This window comes from Penicillium antarcticum (assembly GCF_028974205.1).
Source record: "Penicillium antarcticum strain IBT 31339 chromosome Unknown utg000006l_segment0_segment0, whole genome shotgun sequence".
Classification (NCBI taxonomy): Eukaryota; Fungi; Ascomycota; class Eurotiomycetes; order Eurotiales; family Aspergillaceae; genus Penicillium; species Penicillium antarcticum.
The window spans coordinates 1,431,257-1,456,293 of record NW_026695304.1 but is presented as its reverse complement, the minus strand read 5'-3'; the positions used below and the strand labels follow the sequence as shown (position 1 = coordinate 1,456,293).

Below are 25,037 nucleotides of genomic sequence, written 5' to 3'. Positions count from 1 at the left end.
CCCTCTCAGATGCCTCGTCTATCCTTTCTAGCTCCCATTTATAATACGTCCACCTCAATCTTGGGGGTTTCCGCACTCATTTGCACCGTTATCGCTTATACCGTTGCTAAGATGTTTGGATTTGGGTCTTCAAAGAACGATTTCGTCGTTGAAGGCAAGGTATGTGCAACGAGTTTGTCCAATTGAATTATACTGACTGTGTTTTACAGACTGTTGTTATCACTGGTGGCTCCGATGGCATGGGCAGAGCTGTCGCACTTGAGCTGGCCGAGAAAGGCGCCAACGTTATCGTGGTTGCTCGCACAATCTCCAAGCTTTTGACTGCCGTCGACGAGATGAAGGTGAGAGGAGCATACCTGCTCGTCCGGTGATGATTACTCATCTATCTTTTAGGCTGCTGCCGGCAACAAGTTCACGCAGAAATTCCACCATATCAGTGCTGATCTCACTGATCCCGCCGAGTGCGAGCGAGTCATCGCAGAGGCAACAGCATGGAATTCTGGTGCTGCTCCAGACGTTGTTTGGTGCTGTGCAGGCTTCTCCCGCCCCGGATTCTTCGTGGATGTGCCCATTGAAGATCACCGCAAACAAATGGACACGATCTATTGGACGGCCGCCAACACAGCTCATGCCACGCTTCGCAATTGGCTGGCCCCCGTTCCTCCCAGCGGGCAAATGAAGACCCCCAGGAGACACCTTATCTTTACTTGCTCTACTCTGGCATTCGTGCCCATTGCTGGCTATTCGCCATACTCGCCTGCCAAGGCAGCCATTCGTTCACTATCTGATACTCTGAGTCAAGAAATTGAAATGTATAACGGCGCCTTTACTCAGCGACACCGCACCGATGCCCCCGCTGCGGATGTCAAAATCCACACCATCTTCCCCATGGGTATTCTCAGCCCAGGATTCGACAACGAACAAAAGACTAAGCCGGAGTTGACGAAGCAACTCGAAGAAGCCGACAAGCCCCAAACACCAAAAGATGTTGCGCGCATCTCAATCAGTGCTCTGGAGCGCGGCGAATACCTCATCACCACCATGTTCGTTGGAGCTATCATGAAGGGTACTGCTCTCGGACCCAGTCCACGAAACAGCATCCTAGGAGACACCCTTCTGGGCTGGCTCAGCAATGTGGTATTTCTGCAAGTCATTCCAGACCTTCGCAACAAGGCTTTCAATTGGGGAAAGAAGAATGGACTTCCCAAAAGCGCGCCGGCGTCATAAGGGTTGGGTCTTTTCTTACTTCCTCAAGAAACGGCACCTTCATTTATTATACCCCGAGCTCTGTCTTTCAGAGCATCCTTCTTCTGGCCTCATAAACACCTATGCATTTCCGGTTATGCGATATGATTCTTGGTCGCATAGCCTTAGCGTACAAAGAACTGACATCCTTATCATTCTTGCAAAGTGTGTGAGCGTTCTTGCATCTTTTCTTACCGATATAGATATTTGATGTTCTCACTGTAATTAGCTCCCGTTTCGCGTAGAATAGATAGTCTGTGTATATAGTGTATAGTCAGTATGTTGTACGCCACTCGGGATACTGGCGGAATGCGGTGACGTAGACAAGCAAGCTTCCTGCCACCTCAATTTCGCCTCGAGGTTTCTTTAACCACAAACTTCTTTCTCTGACCTCTTTGTCTGAGAGTATACCGTTCTCCCGAAACTGGATATGCCCTGCTATTAATAGGTTCCACCACTACGGCGATTGCTGGTGAGAAACAAAATTCGCCCTCTCCCCATATAGGCGATAGCGATTGCACGCGACACAGCTTCACTCTCAAGTCCTTCTACTTTGGGCAATTGTCCAGCAAACCCGCCAAAATGGAGGCTCTCTTTTCAATCCCGATGCTATCGTTATTCCTCGTTCCCGTCCTTTCATCCTACAGCACCAGCCTCAACATAATCTTCTTCTACATGACATGGACGACGCTCGTGCTGTCCCATCCCCCACTACGAGTGGAATTATTCGGCACAGCCGCCGTGCGCATATTATTCTATATGCTCCCATCCGTCATCTTCTTCCTCTTCGATGTCCTGACCCCGTCGGCAGCGGTGGTCCTCAAGGCGCAAGGCGAAACCGGACTACCTAGCGGAAGGAAGAACGGCAAGATCCGAGCCCGGGAATTCAAGGTTGCCGGATGGGCACTGTTGAACCTATGCTTGAGTATCGCTGCGCAGGCAGCAATCGAGTCGCTGCTTGTGAAGGGCTTGGGCATGCGCAGTGCGATCAAGGTGTCGCTGAAACTTCCTATGCCATATGAGATGTTCAAGGATATGATCCGTGGCATGCTAGGGCGAGAGGTTAGTACCCTTTCATGTTGACTCTGTTCACGATGCGATTTGGTTTGGTCCCGTCCGCTAACGTAGCGTTGTCTCAGATCCTTAGTTACGTCGTCCACCGCTATGTCCTCCACTCGAAGAATTCATACCTCGCCAAATATCACCAGTCTTGGTACCATTCGCTGAGGGCCCCCTTCCCTTTGACTGCGCACTATGATCACCCGCTCACCTACATGGTATCCACCTTCATCCCGACCTACCTGCCCGCCATGCTCTTCCGCTTCCATATGCTTACATATCTCTTGTACCTGTCCATTATCTCCATTGAAGAGACCTTTGTCTATTCTGGGTATACTATTATGCCAACCAATTTCTTTTTGGGTGGCATTGCTCGCCGCACGGATATGCATTTGCTGTTAGGTGCAGATGGTAATTTTGGACCGTGGGGCATTTTAGATTGGATTTTTGGAACTACTGTTGGGGATACTGATGTAGAGGATGATATTATGGGTGAACTTGAGGAGCATGAAGTTGAGGATAAGATGAGGAGAGCTGTTCAGTCTTCGAAGAGGAAGATCAAGGGTGGGAGAAAGAGATGATGCGATGATTAACGAGTATATGGACAATTATTGATTTTATTATGTTATTTCTGCTACTTTAGGATTGCTTTTGGATTGAATTTGGTGGTTTTATCGTCTTATAGGTTTTGGAGTTGTTCAGTAGAACAATATATATATATACATATTTATATTTATATTTATGGGGCAGTTCCCATAATGACCATGAACATAGATTATAAATATCTAGAAAATCAGTGTCTTTTCAAGTATTTATACTCCTAGTAATGTAGGTCTTATGCAACGTTAGAAAATTAAATCCACATTATTGAACAGGATCTGAGTAGTCAATTGAACCTGATGAGTGGTGGCGATCAAAACAGAGAACTGATATAAGCCAAAGATGATACGGGATTAACAGACATGGCCAGTGTATTTCTATTTCGATAAGTAATGTTACCAAAAAGATGACCACGAGTATTGCAGTAGTCACGAGTCACGACTGGATGGGACAGCCACAACCCTTTCAGGATTCGAATATCTCGGGAGTGAGCGGCTTGTCCCACAAGAACATTGCTTAAAAAGCCAACATAGCTAGACTACTTTAGCTTTTACCGAAGAAGATCGCTAAGGTGACGACAGAGGAGATTGGCATACGCCTAGATTTCAAGATCTATACATCAGTTCCACACAATAAAAGATATCCACAAGGTCTAACGACCAACCTTATATTTAGTGTTTACAGATTACAGCATACAAGCATACGAGTCGAATAAGTGCCCAATTTTAGATTGCCGCCTGAACCTGGAATGGAAATTGGAGACGTAGGTCATACTGAACATAAAAAGAGAATCCAGCCCGCCTGCTGGAACGAGGAGATTTTTTAATCTTTTTTTTTTTTTTTGAAGTCTTTCTTCACAATGCGGCTTCATGCAAATCGGCCACGCGCAAGAGGGAGCATGTTTCTTGGAGACATGAGAAGAACAACCGGATATCCGTATTAACCGCAGATCCTAAGAAAAAATGAAGCCCGTTTTTTGACGGATCCCGTAGGAGTACATGACATGGTTCATGAAACCGCCCCCCCCTGAAAGTCGTGCAAGGATGCCGATCTGCAATCGTGCCGCCCCTCGTTGGAAATGGTCCTCCCCAACTATCTACCGAACCCGCGGCTGCAACACATTTACCACTTCATCTCGTGGGGCTTGTCGCCGTTGCGGAGGGAGAAGGTGGTAGCGAGATAAGAGCCGAGGAAGTCCTCCTTCTTGATGGAGGCAAGGATGGACTGGTCGATGGCCTTCTGGTCGCTGGCGCGAGCGCTGGCAACAACCTTCTTCTGTAAGACGAAAATATATTAGCATTCCATTTTTCATCAGTGGTGGTTTCCCAGGTATACGTCGGTACGTACCTGGGGCTTCTCGCCCTGCTTGAAGAAGGCCTCCTCAGTCTTCTTCTCAGCCTTCTTGTCCTTGGTGAAGTATCCGAAAGCGGAGGTCTTCTCAAGGGCCTTGGCGTCAACACCGCTGATGTCGACCTTCTTGGAGGTGGCGATGACGTAGCGGGAGTTCACGCGGCGGAGGGGAACACCGTTGATCTTGAAGGGGCCGGTGACAAGGAGGACACCCTGGTCGAGGGACTTGAGGAGGATGACACGCTTGCCGCGGAAACGGCCAGCGAGGAGGATCAGGATGGTGCCGGGAACGAGGGTCTCGCGGACCTTGGCGGGACGCAGAGTCTTGCGAACCTGTAGATGGAAACAGTCAGTCTCTCAGGTTACATATAGAATTCAAATGATTGATGCCAATTGCCATGGCTAGATCTTCCCCGGATGATATGCGGTTCGCACAAGATTTGAAGATTGATTTGACGGTGGGTTTTCTGACCGCACGTCGCCCGTAATTCACGGTGCATCCTCGAAAAAAATCCATGCGATGGTCGCAATCATCCGGGAAACTCTTTGCCAGTCGTATATCCTCCTCTTTTTCCTTGGTGCGTTTGATCATAGGGTGTACTGACTTTCTTGGGCTGCGACTGATCGTCCACGGGGTACCACTTCTGGGCCTTGTCGGCGGGAATGACCCTCTGGCTCTTCCCGAACTGCTTCGTCTGGCCGTCCGACATGATGGCTGCTGGCGAAGGATGAATGGTTGTCGGGTTGGTTGTTGGAGATTGGAGGTGAGGACTTGGACTGCTAGCGGAGACGGCTCCAGTGCGGGAATTCGTTGAGGGTTGTGCGGACAAAGCCCTATCACGTGTTTAGCCGAAGAACCCTAGCGCCACTTCTGGAAGGGTGACTCAGCGATTGATACCTTGTACTTCAGGCTACAGACTACGGCTGACTGTGCACACCACGTGCGCAGAACCATGGCTGGTCACAAACAACTGACGTATCCCGCTCAAAGCTTCTGTCTGCTTCTGTATTGGCTATCTCTCACATCCCTCAACTTCTCTTTCCATCCACCTGGCGTGGCTCAATTCTGTCGATACCTTTGTTTCAATCGCTAGAATATCACCCAGTCACAAATTTTCGCCATGTCGATAGCTCCTATCATCACCTTCAAAGCAGGTATCTGCGATCTGGATGTACGTGAGCTTAGCTTTAGATGATCAACCCATCACATGGGACTATTCATGTGTATAATCGAATGTCACTGACTGTGTTATTATAGACCAACACCGGCGCTGTGAAGCCTAAGCCCACCCCAGGCTACCTCTACCTGTACTCCGAAGATGATCTTGTGCACTTTTGCTGGCGCCCACGCCGCGCCTCCCTTGATGACCCCGAGCTCGATCTTGTCATGATTCCTTCTGATGGCAGCTTCACACCCTTCAAGCCCTCCGGCAAGGATGCCACAAATGGCCGCATATTTGTATTGAAGTTCTCTTCCAGCTCCCAGCGATACTTGTTCTGGATGCAGTCCCAGTCTCAACATGAGAACGGTGACCTCAGCTGGTTCAGCCCCCGCGATCTGAAGCTTGGAGAGATTGTCGATGTCCTGTTGCAGGGCGAGGAAGTCGATGTGGAGCATGAGATCGCCAACCTGCCTCGCCGATCCTCAGGTGACGACGACGAGACCATGGAGGACATTGATGAACATGAGGCAAGCCACCACGGTGCCGGCAGCGGAGGAGCTGGACCCGATGCCACGGGTGGTGACGTCCGCGAAGAGGGACAGGAATCGCGGGAGGGCGGTGCCGATGGTGGACGAGCGTAGGTACATATCTCTCACAGCCTTGACCGGGGCCATTGAAGCTGACCATTGTTTTTGTCATTTCTAATAGTGCACCCACGGAATCCAACCCATCATCGGTAGTCCAGGACTTTTTGAAGTCCCTGGGCGGCCAGAGCCAGAGCCAGAGCCAGAGCCAATCCCGAGACCCTGAACGACCATCTACGACACTCCAAGACCTGCTTCCCCCTCGACTACACTGCAATTCGTCGATTCTGCTGATTCCACCACTGCCGATCATTTACTGAGCTTCCTTCCGCCCGCGCTGCTACTGCTGGCCCAGGGCAATGCCGAGGCTTCTGAAGCTGACACGGACCCCGAACTTGCTCAAGCTGCTCTCCTCTCCCTCGAACTCCCCCAGAAGAAAGACATTCTCCGCAAAGTGCTTCGTTCTCCTCAATTCATGCAAAGCTTGGCCAGTCTTACCGTGGCTCTCCGCGATGGTGGACTGCCCAGTATCAGCGAGGCCTTGCAGATCCCCGTTGCCAATGGAGGATTCATGCGGAGAGGTGGAGTACCCCTTGGTGGTGGCGATGCGGTAGACGCGTTCCTGGATGGCGTCCGGCAACATGTTAAAGATAAGGATTCTCAGATGGACACCGAGTGAATCATAATGCATCTGTTTATGTTTCACTGATTTAATTTGTAGAACTATTTTTGGAAGAACCCCACCAGGCAGCACTTTTTCGCAAGGCGTCGTCAGCTGAACAATTGTAGATGTAAAGAACACAAGTGGAAAAGGAACAAAAATTAAGTTCGAACGTACTGTACTTTGTAGCGGAGAGTCGTATAGTTGTAAGGCGGGCATTCCGGGGGGGGGGGGGGGGTGTAGAAGCGCATGCCGACGCCTGTTAGTGCAATCGCGATCCCGGCACTGGCCTAATTCTTCATCCCCCAGGGGTCTTGTCTTGTCTTGTCTTAGTCTACCTCACTCGTCGTTGTACTTTCATTACTGTCTTCTCTCTGCATATTATAGACTTCACCCTGGCCTCATCAACACGAACCCGTGTCGCGACCGTGTCTGACAACCCGCCCGGCCTGCGATGTCTGCGATTCGATAATATCTAATCTTGCCTGACGATGGCGCCAAGTAACCAGAGCCCTGGCAATGAAGAGAACGCTCCGCCAAATCAAATCCCCCTTCAAGACCTCTCGAAATCAGACGATGCCGCTTACGACCGTGGGCGTAGCCCGCGCGGCAGCCTCTTCTCGCGACCATCAATGATGGGAAGGGGATCGCGGAGGACATATGAAAGCGTCGCAGAGGAGTCTCCTATTGATTCGGCTGGACCGAGTAGGAATCCCTTCCGACCAACACAGGGTCATGCCGACATTGCTTCGCCGCTCGACGACCTGGGCGGATTCGCGCAAGCCATGTCCTCAGTTGGCCTGAACTTTGATGGACCGCAATCGAGGGCTTCACTGTCCGGTCCCTCCAAAAGTCGCGTTTTTGACGACTCTGCATCCGATCTCGATGTTGTGCCTCTAGACCCTTACGATCCCCACGACCCCCACGAATACCATATACCCGCGGACGACGATGATGATAGGGCTGGCCTGACAGATCCTAGATACCTCCAGCCGATCAGCGGGGCCGCGGGCACGGAGGAACGGCGGAGCAGCGACACTGGTGGTCACTCTCCCCAGTTCGGCGGTTCCCGGCTAGGTGATGATCTGCCTCACCTAGAGGATGGATTGGGGAGTCGTCGCGGTAGCAGTGCTCGTGACCGGTCGCGTTCGCTGTCTCCCTCTGCGTCCGGGGGAGCTCTGCAGCGCGCTAGCTCCATGGTGAAGTCCATGTCGCAGCGTGTGGTCAACTTGAGTAATGAGCCGGAAGTTGTACAGCAATCGATTGAGAGGGACGAACTAAATAAGAATGCACGAATGGACGGACCGCCGATTCTACCTGCGATGGTGGACTTTGAAGACGTTCCTCAACAGGAGACGACTCAAACCGCCGCAGAGAAGCGTTCCTCAAGCAGACTATGGAGGAATCGAAATAACCCGTTTAAAGGCAGGTCGCTTGGCCTTTTTGGACCAGACCATCCCCTTCGACTCTGGCTGTGTGATATCCTCGTCCATTCGTTTATGGAACCCGTCATTCTGATCGTCATCGTCATCCAGACTATCTTGTTGACGGTTGAAGACGCGCTTCCCAATTACCCCAATTCAGTGAAATGGGGAAGCAACAAACTTGATTACGTTTTCCTCGTCATTTTCATAATATATACCCTTGAGATAGGCGCCAAAATCCTGGTGTCTGGATTGATCTTCAATCCCGTCGAGTACAGCACATTGAATCGCACCCTCGGCGTCAGGAAAGCGATAGCGGAGAAGGGCAAGAATCTGATCACGCCGCACAGACAGGCTACCACCAAGAAAGCTTCTATGCTTCCGGCTGAACCGCAAGCCTCGATTTTGCGAACCTTCACAGGGATGAATGGATTAGATCCTGAAGTCTACGACGACCCTTTACATAAACGTCGCGTTAGGCTTGCCCACCGTGCATTCCTCCGACACTCTTTTAATCGGCTGGACTTTGTAGCCGTGGTTGCCTTTTGGGTTTCCTTTTTCCTTACATTATCTGGTGTTGAGAAAACACGCCAATTGTACATTTTCCGCATGCTGAGCTGCCTTCGTATCCTGCGTCTGCTAGCCATGACCAACGGCACTTCGGTAAGTCTTTTTCGTGCTAGACCTAGCAATATGAGGTACTAACTGGTGGACTTTAGGTTATTCTCCGAAGTCTCAAAAGAGCAGCTCCTCTGCTCGTGCATGTTGCATTCCTGATTGGTTTCTTCTGGCTTCTATTTGCCATCATTGGCATCCAGAGTTTCAAATCTAGTTTCCGGAGAACTTGCGTTTGGGTTGATCCCGAGGGCAAGAGCAATTTCACATTGAACAATGCATGGGATACATTGCAGTTCTGCGGTGGATATCTCAGCAACACGACCGGAGAAAAGATGCCGTGGCTTGACTCAACAGGAGTTGACTCAGGGTTCAGTCCCAAAGGATACCTTTGTCCGCAGGGCTCTATATGTCTGGAAGGCGACAATCCGTACAAGGGAACATTCGGCTTCGACAACATCCTGCACTCATTGGAAATGGTATTCGTCATCATGAGTTCCAATACCTTTACTGATCTACTTTACTACACCACCGACAGTGACTACCTCGCAGCAGCGCTATTCTTTGCTTGTGGTCTTGTCATTTTGAGTTTGTGGTTGGTGAATTTGCTAGTCGCTGTTATCACTCACTCGTTCCAGGTGATCCGGGAAGAGAGCAAGCGCAGTGCCTTTGCTGTTCAAAAAATTGATACCGTCGAGGAAGATGAGACGACAACTCGCAAAATCAGTCCTCTTAAGCGTATCTATGAGCAAACTGAGTGGGTCTGGGTTTTGCTCATCATTTTCGACCTCACTGTGCAAGCGCTTAGGAGCTCGACTATGTCCGCCAGCCGTGCCCAATTCATCGATACCACCGAGACAGTGGTCACGCTCGTCTTCCTCATTGAGATTGTTCTGCGTTTTGCCTCGGATTGGCGAGTCTTTCATCACAAGCGCCGTAACTTGACAGACCTCTTCCTTGTCATTGTTACTTGCATCATCCAGCTACCGCCTATCAGGAACTCCGGCCGCGCATATACAGTTCTCACTCTTTTCCAGATCCTACGGGTCTACCGGGTTGTACTGGCATTCTCCGTGACAAGGAAGTTGATCATGGTTGTCTTCCGTAACACCGTTGGTCTGCTTAACCTTATCTTCTTCCTCTTCTTGATGACTTTCCTTGCTGCAATATTCGCAACACAACTTTTCCGAAGCCAAATTCCATCCGAAGATGAAGGTGGTGGCACGATCTTGATCACATTTGGAAATATTTACAACTCCTTTTTGGGAATGTACCAAATCCTTTCAAGTGAGAATTGGACAGACATCCTTTATAATGCTACTGCATACACTACCGACTTCAATACAGCATGGATCTCCGCGGCGTTCATCATACTTTGGTTCATCGTTGCGAACTTCATCATTCTGAACATGTTCATTGCTGTCATTCAAGAGAGTTTCGATGTGTCAGAGGATGAGAAACGGTTGCACCAGGTCAGAGCATTCCTGGAACAGAAGCAAATTCATGGAGCACCTCAAGGAACTTTGGCCCTTTCGAAGATCTTCCGTTTCGGCAGAGATTCAGCCCGGTATAAGGATCCCCTCGACCACGGTCCTGCAGCGTTGGAAATGTTGCTCAAAGATGCTGTGGTGCAAGAGTTCTTGGACGAAGAGGAGGGCAAGCAGGATGAACGACCAAAAGGCACACGAAGAGACAGCACAATGCACGAAGGAGCTGCTCAGGATCCTGTTCAACCCGGCTGGATCTCACTCATGTGGACCAAGGCCTCCACACTCGTTATGCGTCGGGAACCGAACCCCTTCTACTCAAAGCTGAAATTCTCCCGTGCTTACGAGGAACTGGACCCTAGAACTATGGCAAGAGAAGTCGTTACAGCGGCCGAACAGAGAAAGCGGGACCAACGCGAGTTTCTAGTCAAGCATCCCAACTACAACAAATCGCTGTTCCTATTCTCCCCGGACCATTTTGTTCGGAGATTGTGTCAACGCATCGTTGGTCCAGGACGTGGTCACCAACGAGTGGAAGGCGTCGATCCTTACAAACCGGTGTGGTATGCCTTCTCCGCTTTCATTTACGCCGCAATTGTCGCAATGGTGCTTCTTGCTTGTATCACAACGCCACTGTACCAGCGAGAGTACTTCCGCACTGATCGCAATTGGTTCGTCTATACCGATCTAGGCTTTGCTATTGTGTTCTCGGTCGAAGCGACAATCAAGGTCGTTGCCGATGGCTTCTTCTGGACGCCGAACGCATTCTTCCGAAGCTCATGGGGTTTCATCGACGGAATTGTGTTGATCACGCTTTGGATCAGTGTCGGCGGGTCGCTCAGAGAGGACTGGAGTGTCTCTAGGGCTATTGGTGCCTTCAAGGCATTGAGGGCCCTGCGCCTGTTGAATGTCAGCGACAGCGCCAAAGACACTTTCCACTCTGTCATCATTGTTGGAGGATGGAAGGTCGTGGCTGCCGCGGCTGTCTCCATGAGTTTCTTGATTCCCTTCGCCATCTATGGAGTTAACCTCTTCAACGGGCAAATGATGAGCTGCAATGACGGTGATTTCGTTGGAAACCTGACCAATTGCGTTGGCGAATTCGCCAACTCGCCTTATAATTGGGACGTTCTCTCCCCACGCGCTGTGGAGAACGCATACTACGACTTCGACAATTTTGGCGACTCTCTCTTCATCCTGTTCCAGATTGTATCACAAGAAGGTTGGATCGACGTACAGGAAAGCGCCATGGGCATTACTGGAAAGATGATGCAACCGCAAGATATGATTGCACCAGAGAATGGGTTGTTCTTCGTTGTATTCAACTTGCTTGGAGCCGTTTTCGTCTTGACGCTGTTTGTGTCTGTGTTCATGCGTAACTATACCGAACAGACTGGTGTTGCGTTCTTGACTGCTGAACAGCGCTCCTGGTTGGAATTGCGCAAGCTTCTCCGACAGGTCTCACCCTCGAAGCGCTCGTTTGATGACCAGCGCAAGAAATTGCGGCTGTGGTGCTATCGGATTGCAGTCAAAAAGCATGGTCGATGGGCGACATTTGTAACCTTGATTCTTTGCGTCCACTTGCTTTTGCTGGTATTGGAGTATTACCCCGAACCTGCATGGTGGGAACTGGTTCGCAGCATTATATTCTTTGCGTTCATGTTTGTTTACGCCGGGAATGTGATCATTCGACTAATTGGCCTTGGATGGCACCGGTTCAGTCGAAGCTCATGGGATCTTTTCTCTCTCATAGCTGTTCCTGGCGCCTTCATCACTTCTATCTTGGATATTGCATACAATCATAGTCATGTGGTGGTTGAGCTTAACAAGCTCTTCCTCGTGTCCGTTGCTTTGCTGCTTATTCCGCGAAACAACCAGCTTGACCAGCTCTTCAAGACAGCTGCAGCCAGTCTATCTGTCATTGGTAATCTTCTGGCGACCTGGTTCGTTTTGTTCTTGGTTTATGGCATTGCGATGAACCAAGCGTTTGGTCTTACCAAGTTCGGCGACAACGAGGATCACAATATCAACTTCCGTGATGTGCCAAAGTCTCTGATCCTGCTGTTCCGAGCCAGTTGTGGAGAAGGTTGGAACGAACTCATGGAGGACTTTGCCACTATGACTCCACCATTTTGCACATACAACTCCAACTTCCTCGATGATGACTGTGGAAGTCCGGGATGGGCCCGATCCCTCTTCATCTCGTGGAACTTGATCAGTATGTATATCTTTGTCTCGCTCTTTGTCTCTCTTATCTTCGAGAGTTTCTCCTATGTCTACCAGCGGAGCAGCGGGCTGTACGCAATTAGTCGCGAGGAGATCCGCCGATTCAAGCAGGCGTGGGCCACGTACGATCCAGATGGAACCGGATTCATCTCCAAGGAGCAGTTTCCTCGCCTTCTGGGGGAATTATCTGGTGTCTTTGCTACCCGGATCTACGAGGGTGAGTTCTCGGTTGGGGCTATCCTTGAACGATGCCGAATCGAACCTCACAGAAACTCAATGGCTTCGCTTGCACAAAATTCGATGGTTTCGTTGCATGAGCCACGGCCGCCTCCTCGACCAACTTCTCGTGTTTCGTCTGGTGTGGATCTCGACGAGCTTTCTCGGATCATATCGCAAATCCCCGTGCAAACTATTCGAGCAAGGCGTGAGCGGTTGAATACTTTCTACGAAGAAGTCCTGGTGTCAGCAGACCCTGATCGCGGCATCTCCTTCCACCAGTGCCTGATGATTCTCGCTCATCACAATGTGATCAGTGACAGCAAGAGTTTACGTTTGGAAGAATTCTTGCGTCGCCGGGCACGCTTGCAGCGTGTGGAGGAGGCTGTCCGTCGAAACACCGTGGTCGGCTTCTTCGATACCCTATACTGGTCCCGCCAGTTCCGCCGTCAAGTTGAGCGCAAGAAGTCTGGCCGGATGAGCGTGATCCCGACATTCACCGTGCCCGAGATCTTTGTCGATGACCCAGTCGACGAGCACGACGAGAATGACGAGCCCGGTTCTGGAGCGATGACCCCACAAACCCAACCAGAATTCGATACCACTTTCGCCCCCATGCTCTCGCCGGTCTCTCTCCACCGACGAGCAGAGTCCAGTCCAGCTGCTCGCCACGAAACGCTACCTCGCATCGACACCAATCTGGGCGGGCGGGCGTCTGGGGCCAGCACGCCAACTAGGGAATGGTCAAGCATCAGTCCCTCCCGCACTCCGCAACACATGTATGGGGATCGATCCTCGTTCGACACTCATGCGTCGCTCGAGGCTTCTTCTGCCACGCGTTCACGTCAGAATAGCATTATGAATGTACAGGGAGTCATGAATTCGCTGGACAACTCCGCCTGGGGCGAAAGTCTCCGGCGAAGCTTCACGCAACGGCGACCCGGCGATCGATCGTCTGATTAGAATGTGAATGTTGGGTATGATGATCTATGGGAATGTTGATGTTTTCACGAAATGAGTAGAATGGAGCGGTATAGATGTATTGGAGGATGGTTTGAACATGCTTTTTGGCATCCCCTTTGTATGTACACTGGGGCTTTTCTTTTCTGAGGCGCTTTTTTTTTTCTTTTTCCGACCTGGTTTGCTGTATATTACTCTCCTTGGGGGATTTTTGCATAGCAACGGCGTGGGATCCCATGCTTTTAAGGCCATAGAACTACATTATTGACTATCATTATATCATTATAACTCACGGCAAATATAAAGTGGACTTGCATGGCTGAGTCAAGTGGGTCGGACTAGTGAATATTGGATATTGAAGCCGAAAGAGGAAATAAGTTGGATGAACATCATTTCGAAGGCAGTTGGTACATCATCTCTCTTTCCAAAGAGACAATCGCATTCATAGACTAATCCGAAGCAAATCCATATGGAAATCCCCAGGAAACCCCCGTCTGGTTCCCGTTTGCAGGGACAATCGCATTCATCCGCATGCGTCGACCGCGTTCAATCCGTGTCTCAACTCTCCCTGCAGCACAGTCCTTGCAGTCAATTTCGACTTGACATTCATAAATTCCAAGCGTTTCCCTACTTCAACTTGCCTCACTACTCAACCTCCTGAGAACCACCTCTCATTTATTATGACAACAGCCAAATAACCATATCGCCATATCATACCCGAAAAGCCTCACATTCCACGAAAACAACCCAACACCAGTCTACAAGATGCACCACCTACCATCGCCCTTCCTCTCACTGAGCACATCCTTCCGCCGCTCTCGCGACTCCAAATCAAGCGCGACCTCAAGCCCACCAAGCTCAACGACCACATCGCCACCCTCGTCGCCAACCTCCCTCCGACACTCGCCGCTACACAGCTCCCCCCACCACCTCTTCAACCTCTCCTTCCACCCCTCAAAAAGCCACACACACACCTTTCGCGATCAGCAGGATGAGAGATCACCAACCCACACTTCGCACCCACACCCCACCACCGACATCCTGCTCCACAATGCAGCCCACACCACCGTCAGCGTCCTGCCCTGCGCCGTCCTACGGGGTCGTTCGTCAGTGATGGTAGTCCGCCGCAGACCCTCCGCCATCGATATGGCGCTGAGCGAGGAGCGGTCGCGGTGTGACGGGGATTCCATTGAGAGGCAGGGGTTGGGGTTGATGGAGCCAAGGCCGGTGGATCTGCAGGGGCGGGTCGGGGAGGTGCAGCCCCGTTTCGTCATGGGTGGCATCTTTGAGGTTATGGAAGGTCGTGCTTGATCTTCTAGGGGGTTCTTTTGATTTCTTGATTTCTTTGAAGCTGTGATACTCATCCATGTTTGATTACTTACTTTTGACCTTTTTTTTTTTTAATATTTTCCCTTTATCTTATTTTGCGCGAGTGGATATGCATGGGTTTTGGAGTTGGCTCCGCTTGCGGACAAGAATGTGAGATAGGATCGTTGTATAGTGGTTTGTTACTGGAAATATATGACAAAAATTGTACTTTTGGATCTGATATCATACAAGGACTTAGGCCCTTGCTGCCAATTGCTGCCTAATCTTTATTGAATGGGTTTCCTGCCTAAATCTTGATCCCGTGGCTAATCGGATCCATATATGTATACCTTGCCTGGGTCGATAGGCAGGCAATAGTGAGACAACAATTTCATGTCAGAAGACGGGCCTGGAACAGCTTATAAATGATGTTTATATCTGAGAATGGCCACTGCTACCAAATAAAGACAGGACACCCACGTCGACAAGGCTATGATGAATGCTGGATAAGGCCTCGGCTTGGCCGACCATGACTAGCCTCGCAGTGTCAGGGCGGCAGATAGGAGATTTGCACAGCTGGAACATTAGAATGGAATTCCGGATTTATTGTCTTTTGGGATGTGCCACTAGGGATTGGCGGCGAGTTCGTTCTCATATGAGGGTAATCTAACACGAAACAAAAATCAAGGCGATCGTGGCCAGCGTCTATTGGCGGAATAAGTTAGCCTTCTATGCCTAAGCAATATAGAGACTTAAGCGCTCTAGATAATCACTTTTCCTAGTCCCATTTTATCTACAAGGACTCCTCCATGCATCGTCTTAGGTCCCCGAGAGAGATTCATGTAGACCACCTAGGCCTGGAACGGAAATAAGGATGAGCGTGGATAAACACCCGAGTACGAAGATTGAAGTGAATAAGCTCGATTGACTGAATCTTGAAGAATTTCCGGCATCGACGCCATTTTGCTTCAGCAAAGATTGTGCCGTCGATGTGATCAATTTCGTGCTAGGTTGATATATCGGTCAGTGTGATGTCGAAAAGAGGCTCTTTATGCAAAGGCATTGGATGCATCAAGGCAAACTCTCCACTCCGGTGGGTACCTATTTTGTTTCCTACAAATTGAGTAGTTAGCAACTCTGTCTGCATATAAATAGACTCGGGTAGACGAACCATGGTACCACCCCGGGACTCCCGGTGCCACCTAGGGTCCACGGCTATATCACCCCAGCTTAGGTGGTTAATCGGCTTGCGCTTCTGATCGATTTCGGTAAGTATATATAAGGATTGGGCTGTTTGATGGTATATAGTTCATTGAGTATAGACCTCAAAAACCGCCGTATCATGGTAGTATCGAAGCATGGCCTTTCTCCAACCGATCAATAACCAGTGCAGCGAGACCCTTCATAGAATTTAATTTGAGAGGAAGTTTTTGGGATACCCGGTGGCTGATTTTATCATGCTCTGTTTCTTGATATGCTCGGTGATTTGCTATGCCGGTTGGCTTTACTCTGCTAATTGGATTCTTTGATAGGGTGTTGTATTTGTCTTTGACCGGTTGACTGACGAAATAGCCGGACATCACCTTGTGTCGTTGCTGTCAGAGCCGCCGGCGGGCTATCTAGAGCGCATGTATATGTGCTTTTATACCACGGCCCCGAAGATATCTCGGGGTTGTCTTAACACATCGGTTGACAGGGGACAAATGGTAGCAGGTACTGCCTTCGTTGATACGTATCTTATATTTATCCGTCGAAATTCATCCGCTTCGATTACTGAAGCGAGAGGGAAGAACCCACAGCCTAGCTGTTTAATAGAATAATATGGGATCTGATATTGACAATTTTAATCGTACATATTCACCGAAGGTAATGACTCAAAACAAAGCGCCGGGCGGGACAATCCAAGGCACAAGAAAAACAAAACGCCTTAGATGGCCCCCAAATGCCTTGCCAGACAAGTAATGCTATTCGTACAGTATGCTGATCATCAAGGTCATGTAATGCTGTGTATGTATCGTGAAAATGTGAACCGACTCGCTGAATGCTGAACGCCGTGAATGCAATAAAGCAAAGTCGCGAGACATTATGTCGTTTTGGGGCACAATCCCCTTAAGACTTGGTGTTCTGGCCTTTGCGTTGGTTGGGCCAGAGTTGGCCGCGGCAGTTGGGTTCGCCGCAGAGGCATCGGACTGCTTCCGGGTCTAATTTCTTTCGGCTCTTTGAATCGTAGTCGCTCTCGTCGCTGTCGTCGCTGTCCTCATTGGTCGGGTTGTAATCGAAAGTCAATTCGGTGCCAGCGGGGATGTCACGAAGGGCGAAGAAGGCAAGGGTGTAAACTTTGGTATCGGCATGAGAAGTGGTCTGTACGGGAACAATCTTGCAATTCGGGTTGCATGAGTGGTTGATGAAGCGGGTGACTGATCCGAATTTGCGTCCATCGATGACACACATTTGCTCCTCGCTATCGTCGTCGTCGACATACCAATCCAACGAGAAGAGGTATGACTGGTTGTGGGATCCTTCGGTAAGACTCTCGCGGTCATCGGCCTCATTCTTAGTAATGACTTCGCCAAGGTAACGATCGATGAACTGTCCGGTAACAATCGGGTCAGGTGAACGGAGGCCTGAACCAATCATTGTTAGTACAAATGGAAGTATCAAAACAGATCGAAATAGATCTTACCAAAGCCGCGTTGTCCGGCATCAAAAATCTGTAGCCGAACAGTTCTTCCTTTCTGGACAACGTGATTCCAGCAATCACCATTGCAGCTACAGAGAGAGTTGCATTCCATAATCATAGCTTTACGTACAAGGAACTTCTGGGATGCCACAATGAGACCGGGTCTGTCATTAGAATTCCCATAAGGGACAATTCGGTCTTCGCTGTCCTTTTCTTGGTCTAGGCAGTCGCACGAGGAAATGGAACAATTGCCCTCATCGCAGGAGCAGCCATAGTTGTATTCCTGTTGCACCCGAAAGACACCGGGGCGGTCGATGTAGTCATTGGTAAATTCGAAATTATCTGCCAATTTGGCAAGAAGTTTAGTGCTTTGCACAGCAGTGCTGACCGGGGGCCCATTAATTTGGCTGAGCTTCTTGTCAAGATTGGCACGGATATCAACAATGTGCTGCTTCGAAGAAACGGGTGAAAGGTTAAGGGGCTTGTTTGTTTTGGAAGTGAAGGACAATGGGGTCGAACGGCGGTCGATGGGTGCCCGCGACTTCGGGTATGCTGCCCGAGCGACTCTTCGTTCTTCGGCGTCTGTAGGAAAAATCTGCTCGTTTGTGCCTTTGATTGCATTTCGCTGCGCAACAACGTTCAAACGCTTTTGGTATGAAGTTGGTGAAGGAATCACCACACTGAATTGCGACTGTGACTGGAGTGTAGGCGGAGGGGTTGAGGTTGCGAGATGAGCATGGGATACGGGAGTTGCTCGACGTGCAAATTTATGTGGAGCATCACTGTCAGAACCATCAGACTGATCAGAGCTTGCTACACTCTTTCTCTTTGTTGTCCGGAATGATTTCGCGTCCACTCCGCCCAGTAGCATCTGGTGAGTGAAACCGGGACCAAAACGTGCTTTAGTGATAGCATCGTGAGGATCCTTGGACCGGTTGGTAGCATTTGTGCCAGGCTAGGAGCTGGAGTTAGCAAACAATCAAAATCAAGGTGAGATCCAAAGTCAAAGTAAACAGATACTTCAATGTTCCATGTAGTATGTAGTCTCCACGTGGAGGGTGTTCGTGTTGATATCAAAAGCATAAAACTCTTGGCGGGGAAACGGGATATGTGGGGCAGTGACAAAGGAAAGGGGCTTGGGGCACAAAAAAAAAGCACTCACTGCAATGTTTTCTGTTTCCATTTCGCTGTCGCCAGTCAGATCAATGACTGCCTGTTGATTGGCTGGTTGGCCAAGGGGTACGCGACCCGACATCCCGATCTCTCGAGACCGAGGACAGACCCTACGACAGGCCAAAAAAAAGACAGCAACGCGTCGCAAGAATCTGAAAAAGGCTTGACAGGGAAATCCGTCGGGACAACCAAGGTAGCAGAACAGTTTGAAGAGCAAGGTGAGAAACCGAGACTTCGAAGCGTAGGGGGTCCTAGGCCTAGACCGTGGACAAAAACGATAGCGGTGAAAATCACGCCCGGAGACGCGTAAAACATAGAAAAGTAGAAACTGCAGGACCTTCCGGTCAAAATCAAGCAGCTTCGAAAGAAATAGCACGTTGTGGTGGTAAGGGAGAGAGGAAAGAAGATTGAGGGGGTTGCGGGTCACGGGTGAAGAGGTGAAGGTCGACGATGGTCGAAGGATTTGATATTGCCGCTTGCGGGAGACCCACCTGACTCAGTATTCCTTAATCCTATCCGAGCTACTTGAAACCTCCTGGTACGCTTAATTTTTGATTCCATTTAATTACTTTTTCATAGCTAGCTAACAGTCTGATTGACCAAGCAAAATGTCCAAAGACTTCGGACTTCCCTCAAATCTCGAAGTCATGGTGGCAGAAGCACCAAGAGGCCTTTCAGATTGTCAATTGCTGATTGGGCCACAAAATGTGTCAATGTTTCGCTCCTTGCCCTCGAAAAGATGTAACATTGCCCCGGCCTCCATGTTGATTGTGTTCAATTCCCAGTCACAACAGGCCATCAACGCGCCAAAAAAGACAACGAGAAAACAATCTTATACGAGGTCTTGGGGAAGGATCACGTGAGCGAGCTAAGCCAATCGACCGCGATGAACTCATTACTCAGCATATTAAATCGGCTCTTTTCATCTTGTTTTGAAGCCAAAATGCATAGTTTGTCATTTTACCCTATTAGTTGTTTTTACATTGCAAATAACCGCGAGAACAGCGATTTGAGCGCCAAAAGAAGTCATTGGTAATATCACGTGGTCTTATAAAACTGATTACTTACTTCCATGATGTCATATTATATAAGAATGAAGCGTCTTTTGTTATATAGAAGCTCTGGTCCCCCCGACCAAAAGTAGGGTTTTAACCCTAACATATTTAAACAGTCTACTGTCTACTGCGCCTGGACGAAAATCGCGTAGGGACGTAGGGAAAATTTCTCATCCCTTTTACTTGATAGAAACTTAGAGAGAACAAAAGAATATGTAATAATAGTTAGTTTTCCATTTTGAAACTCGGTCACTTCCAACCCAGATACATCAACAATTTCTTGATGAGTTAGTGTGTTGTCAGGCCGACGGAGCACGGTCAACTGGTCGGTGCGAATTCTTGCAGAGTCCCACAGGCGGTATTCATAGACCAGAATCTGGCGATAACCCATGGCATGGCCCCTAGGCGTGCCTGCAGCCCGCAGCAATGTTTCTTTGCCGGCCCCCTAGCGGGTAGGCGTCCCACGCCCGAAAAGGGGGGCGGGCTTTGGTTTCCGTGGTTTAATAACTTTCGTGTCATTCTTTAAGGCTTACGTTCGCTTTGGGCTTTGGACTTCGGCTGGAGTGGTCTACGGACGATAAAAATTACATTTGGCTAATTTCACAGCCTAGGACAATTTGCTCCTGATTGATTGAGGAAAAATATTATTTAATAATACATCGCAATAGCGAGTTCCTGGCTGGTGTTTACATTTCCTTGGGACCCCGAGGCCAAATTTTGTCCAACCTATAGCCTGTTTACAGTCTTTCGTATCACCTCGCCTACAATCCCAGAGGACAAAAAAACCTCCTGCTTATGCCTAAGTGCTACGCGTGCCTATGAATAATAAGAGAAAATTTTGAAGGCATAGAATGTATGCAACCATTTGTACCTGTAGCGACGACATAAACTTCATGATCAATGTTCAAAAAAAGGCGCAACACCATCCCCGAAGCCTGCTAACAATCAACAATCAACAGATGACATGGATGAACAAAAAAAAAAGCGCTAGCATTCACAACTTCTTTTTGACTCAAGTCTAATATCCACCATGTAGACCGAAGAGTAAATCTAGGTCACCACGTATCGAAATAGGAGAGCAGCAAGTGCATAACACAAAACATAACACAAAAACTCAAACAGGGCTAATGAAGATAAATGACCTCTCCATCGTGGAGAAAGGGAGGGAAAAGCTGGACATGCAATGATAACGGGACAAAGCTGATGAATGCTCGTGCGGATGCGTCGTGGATGGATGTAACTTTAATAAATCAACAAGGGGGCGCTAGAAAGCAGACACAGTCTTGTCAAGCGATGCGATCTTAACCTAGTTCTATACCAGATAGAACCGACTACAGTCGCAATGCATCGAGAATCTTCTTCGCCATCTCGCGGTACTGCCACATGCCACCAGAAACCTTCTTGAATTGGATACCATGCAAAGAGAAGAGAGGAACTTTTACGATCAGAATTTCGAATCGGAGAACGAGGTTCTCTCCGGTGTCGCTCTGCACACGGGTGGTGGTTTCGCCAACGACTCGTTCGCCGGCGTGCTGGTTGTCCCGTGCAACATATTCATCCGACGCGTCCGAGTTCGTGGTGAAGCTGCGATCCGGGGCTGCTTGAGCGCGGCGAAGTTTAGAGGACCCTGTACGAGTAGCGTCGTTTTGGCTCTCGTCATGACCAAGCAGTCCGCCGAAGCTGATGCGCCGGCGGTGTCCAGAAACTGGACCCTGCCTGTCTGGGCTAGGCGGGGCTACATCGACCACCTTGTCGAGGTCAATGCTGGGGGCGTGCCGGCAGCTGAAGCCGCCCTTGATCTCGACATATTCAACGGCCAGCTGTTTCAAGACACGAATAATATCGGACCGAATGAGGGGCAAAGGCTTGCTGCTAGTGGTCGAAACACTGAAAAGACCCTTGAGATACACGGGTTTGGACAGATCTTCGCCTTCGTTGGCGCTTTCCAGTGCGGTACCTGCGCCAGAGATGTCTGCATCAGTCTCCTCGGGGACATTGGCCTCACGGGTAGCTTCCCGTCGAGCCCGACGCGCCTGGATGCTTTCTCGTCGGGCGTGGCCAAGTGACATGGTGCGGGCCGTGTGTGTGCGGCCACCGGTCCTCCCGCCAGCAACAACGTCCTTCTGGCCATTCGGAGCAACCTGATCAGAACCACTGGTTGAGGGTGGCTGGCGATCAGCGGCAACGTCGATTGCATCGACATCGCTCCTCCGTGCAGCCCTTCGAGCTCGATAGTCAGCCGAATTAACACTGGTGGATCTTTCCAGGAACTTGTTGGATCTGGCGGTACGATCCGCCGAGCCGGGAGCCGTCAGAAGATCTTGCTGCGGTTGGCTGCTATTCGAAGAAACAGCACCCGGGGAAGGCTCAGCCCGCCGGGTTCTGCGGACGCTGAAGCCACGATTGATTGGAGACGCCGAGTCGGCCGGCGGTTGGACGTTGAAAGTGGGAGTATTGGGTGTGCTTGTACGTTCGCGTTCAACATCACGGCTGCGGTCTTTGGTTCTGCGAGTACTGAAGCGTCTCAAGAGACCAGCAGCGGTGCTTTCCTTCTTTGCCGGTGTGTCGTGTTGCGATATTTGGACGGCGTGTGCTGATGGAGAGGAGGCATGAAGACTCTTCATTCCCTCTGACACCTCGTCCTCGCCATGGGTGCGAGCCCGAGGGCGGGATCGTCTTCCTGTATCCTTGTCTCCGGGCAACTGGTACTGGTTTGTGTGGGCGGCCTCCGGGGCCTGTAAGTCAGGCACTTGGACCTCACCAGGAGTCTGACGAAGGCCAAGGGCTCCAGGCCGGGCCTCAGTGCGCTCCCGGTCAAGCTTCTCCTTGACTAGATGGTAGGTGGAGATAAGGGGGCTGTAAGCGTTCAACGGGTCATTTCCCAGCTGCACCGCCTCAGCCGAAGGCGCGGAGAGGGTATCGCGACTGGCTGCAGAATTTCGTCGTTTGTAGAAATCGAATACTCCACGCTTGCGCTCTGCCTGATTGAGGGCGGGTTGTTGTTCACGGAAATTGAGTCTAATAGCGTGCTGATAGTCCTCCGACTCCAAGACCTTGGTTAACTGAGATGTAATATATTCGGGAGGGCCGAAATCGAAGCCAGTCATCTTCTCAATAACTTCTTGGTCCAGGGGCAACTGCAAAGGCTCACGATGCGGAAGGTAGTTTTCCGGAGGGGAGCTAAAACCCTTGTTCATCCAGGGATGGGTCATGATTTCAGCCAAGCTGGCACGTTGCTTCGGGTCGGTGACCAGCATGCGGGAGATAATGTGACGGCATTCTGCGAAGGATTATTAGTGACGAGAACAAGCGAAAGACGGAGCATCCAGTTATACTAACCTGTAGAGAGGCCTGGGGGATATTCCACGACACCCTTCTTGATTTTGGCATGCAGCTGGGGCATGCTTTGATCGTCGAAAGGCACCTTTCCGCAAACCAAGACATAAAGCACGATACCAAAACTCCACACATCAACCTCTGGGCCGGTGTATTGTCTAGCCTGGAGCAACTCCGGGGCAGCGAAATACAGACTGCCACAGAACGTCTTCAATAGACTGCGCGGGGAGAAGAGGTTGCTGAGACCGAAATCAATAATCTTAATATCACCAGTCTTGCTGATCAGGATGTTCTCGATCTTCAGATCGCGATGCACAATGCTGTTGCGGTGGCAATAATCCAATGCGCTGGCGATCTGGCGGGCGAACTTGCGCGCCTGCTTCTCCTTCAACTTGCCGTGGGAAATAATGTAATCAAGCATCTGGCCACCATTGACATATTCAAAGAGCATATACCAGTGATATGATGTTCGAACCACATCGCGCATCCCGCAGATGTATGGGTGGTTTACCAGGCTGACAATCGCGGCCTCTCGAGCAGTTCGAATTTCCTTAGAGCGATCGGCTCTTTCTGTTTCGCGGCTAGTGCGATGTTCCTCGGTCGAGAGTCGTGGGACGATCTTGACGGCAACCTGCGACCGATGTCAGTATTGCGTTGATGATCCAAATCTGCTAAAGTGAATGCACGTACCTGTTCTCCTGTTTCGGTGTTTTTCGCTAATTTGACCTTTCCCATACTTCCTGCACCGATCGTCTTACCGAGAGCCCATTGCCCCGTCGGCGTTGTGATCGTGGTCCGACGCCGAGGCGCTGCGGCAGCTGCGGGGGCATTTGTTCCGGTCGCAGCCTGCGCCAACTCTTGAGTAGCAGCAGCCGGCGACATATCAAAACTCTCTCTTTGACGTTGCGACGACGGTTGTCTCTGGTGCCTTCGGGTAGTCTCGGTGCGAGCAGTGGAGGGGCGTTCCTGAGACTGGTCTGAGGACGCTTCCCGACGAGAGGGCATCCGCGCGACATTGGAAGCCTCAAAATCGCGACGCGCTACACTATCTAGTGCAGCATGATTCGAGGGAGGACGTCGGTCATGGGAGGCAGTTTTCGAGTGCGTGTACTGGGTTTGCGGAGGGGGCTGGGATGCGTTGGATGGACGGACCGCCACACTCCGTGTCCGATGGGGAAGATCCGACGGCGCTCGCGATGGGCGAGACGAGGTTGAATGGCTTCGAACCACTGTCGGTGCTTTAAAAGTCGGAGCAGACATCGTGATCAAAGTGAGTGGTTGGAGCGGTCAAAGGAATGAGCGGGGGAGTAAAGAGAAGCCGCAGCCAGGCCTCGGGGCCTAAGCACAAGAATGGCTTCAATTTGAGAGACCGAAGTTGGAATGCAAATGCGATGATGAGAGAGAAAGAAGGAGAAGAGACGAGGATGGAGATGAGGGGGGGGAAAGAAGAGGGTTGGATTGCGGAGATGGCCCTTCGGTAACTAAGCTCTCGAGTTGATACCCAAATTATGTTTGAGGCTGGGTTTCATGGGAAAATTCGCCCCCTTTTTTTATGCGATGCTAGGTATACTTTTTTGTTTACATTTCAGGGACTAACCAGGCTACTACTTAGGTACATTTGGCCATGCGATCCAGAGTCCACGTAACCACCAGGCAACATATGGGGGAGCCCCAGACCGGTAGTCACCCGCACGTGACGTGAACTATAAATATCCGAGATCTATACACTTCAGTGTACTTGTTATTTTGGCATCTAGAGTACTTTGTAGAGGGAATTAGCCCTAGAGGCGTATTTGAACGTCTTATTGAAGGCACCGCCCAAGCACTACAGCCACTATGCCTTCTTTAAGGCGGCTGAAAAGGCGGGCGAAGTTATTTGTCACCAATGAGATGAC

The 25,037-nt window shown here is 50.2% G+C and overlaps 8 protein-coding genes across 8 annotated transcripts; 5 read left to right on the top strand and 3 right to left on the bottom strand.

Moving 5' to 3' along the window:
* Positions 1-111: 111 nt before the first annotated feature.
* Positions 112-1,227, top strand: ksrA (3-dehydrosphinganine reductase; the record flags this gene model as incomplete). Its single annotated transcript, XM_058464689.1, has 3 exons — positions 112-159; positions 210-341; positions 394-1,227. 3 exons carry the CDS (start codon positions 112-114, stop codon positions 1,225-1,227), a joined length of 1,014 nt encoding a protein of 337 aa, XP_058318542.1.
* A 600-nt stretch (positions 1,228-1,827) lies between these two features.
* On the top strand, positions 1,828-2,885 carry N7508_006622 (sterol desaturase family protein; the record flags this gene model as incomplete). Its single annotated transcript, XM_058464688.1, has 2 exons — positions 1,828-2,307; positions 2,385-2,885. 2 exons carry the CDS (start codon positions 1,828-1,830, stop codon positions 2,883-2,885), a joined length of 981 nt encoding a protein of 326 aa, XP_058318541.1.
* A 1,141-nt stretch (positions 2,886-4,026) lies between these two features.
* On the bottom strand, positions 4,027-4,964 carry N7508_006621 (60S ribosomal protein eL6; the record flags this gene model as incomplete). The annotated part of the gene is made up of 3 exons (XM_058464687.1): positions 4,027-4,179; positions 4,252-4,587; positions 4,860-4,964. The coding sequence occupies 3 exons, from the start codon at positions 4,962-4,964 to the stop codon at positions 4,027-4,029; spliced, it is 594 nt and encodes a 197-aa protein (XP_058318540.1).
* A 411-nt stretch (positions 4,965-5,375) lies between these two features.
* Positions 5,376-6,680, top strand: N7508_006620 (uncharacterized protein; the record flags this gene model as incomplete). Its single annotated transcript, XM_058464686.1, has 4 exons — positions 5,376-5,426; positions 5,513-6,054; positions 6,126-6,281; positions 6,323-6,680. The coding sequence occupies 4 exons, from the start codon at positions 5,376-5,378 to the stop codon at positions 6,678-6,680; spliced, it is 1,107 nt and encodes a 368-aa protein (XP_058318539.1).
* Positions 6,681-7,153: 473 nt separating this feature from the next.
* cch1 (calcium channel protein CCH1) lies at positions 7,154-13,593 on the top strand (the record flags this gene model as incomplete). The annotated part of the gene is made up of 2 exons (XM_058464685.1): positions 7,154-8,749; positions 8,806-13,593. The coding sequence occupies 2 exons, from the start codon at positions 7,154-7,156 to the stop codon at positions 13,591-13,593; spliced, it is 6,384 nt and encodes a 2,127-aa protein (XP_058318538.1).
* Positions 13,594-14,355: 762 nt separating this feature from the next.
* On the top strand, positions 14,356-14,901 carry N7508_006618 (uncharacterized protein; the record flags this gene model as incomplete). The annotated part of the gene is made up of 1 exon (XM_058464684.1): positions 14,356-14,901. The coding sequence occupies one exon, from the start codon at positions 14,356-14,358 to the stop codon at positions 14,899-14,901; it is 546 nt and encodes a 181-aa protein (XP_058318537.1).
* A 2,106-nt stretch (positions 14,902-17,007) lies between these two features.
* clrD (uncharacterized protein) lies at positions 17,008-18,833 on the bottom strand (the record flags this gene model as incomplete). Its single annotated transcript, XM_058464683.1, has 3 exons — positions 17,008-17,522; positions 17,582-18,533; positions 18,741-18,833. 3 exons carry the CDS (start codon positions 18,831-18,833, stop codon positions 17,008-17,010), a joined length of 1,560 nt encoding a protein of 519 aa, XP_058318536.1.
* A 2,304-nt stretch (positions 18,834-21,137) lies between these two features.
* On the bottom strand, positions 21,138-24,402 carry kin1 (putative serine/threonine protein kinase Kin1; the record flags this gene model as incomplete). Its single annotated transcript, XM_058464682.1, has 3 exons — positions 21,138-23,086; positions 23,146-23,773; positions 23,833-24,402. 3 exons carry the CDS (start codon positions 24,400-24,402, stop codon positions 21,138-21,140), a joined length of 3,147 nt encoding a protein of 1,048 aa, XP_058318535.1.
* Between the last annotated feature and the right edge of the window lie 635 nt (positions 24,403-25,037).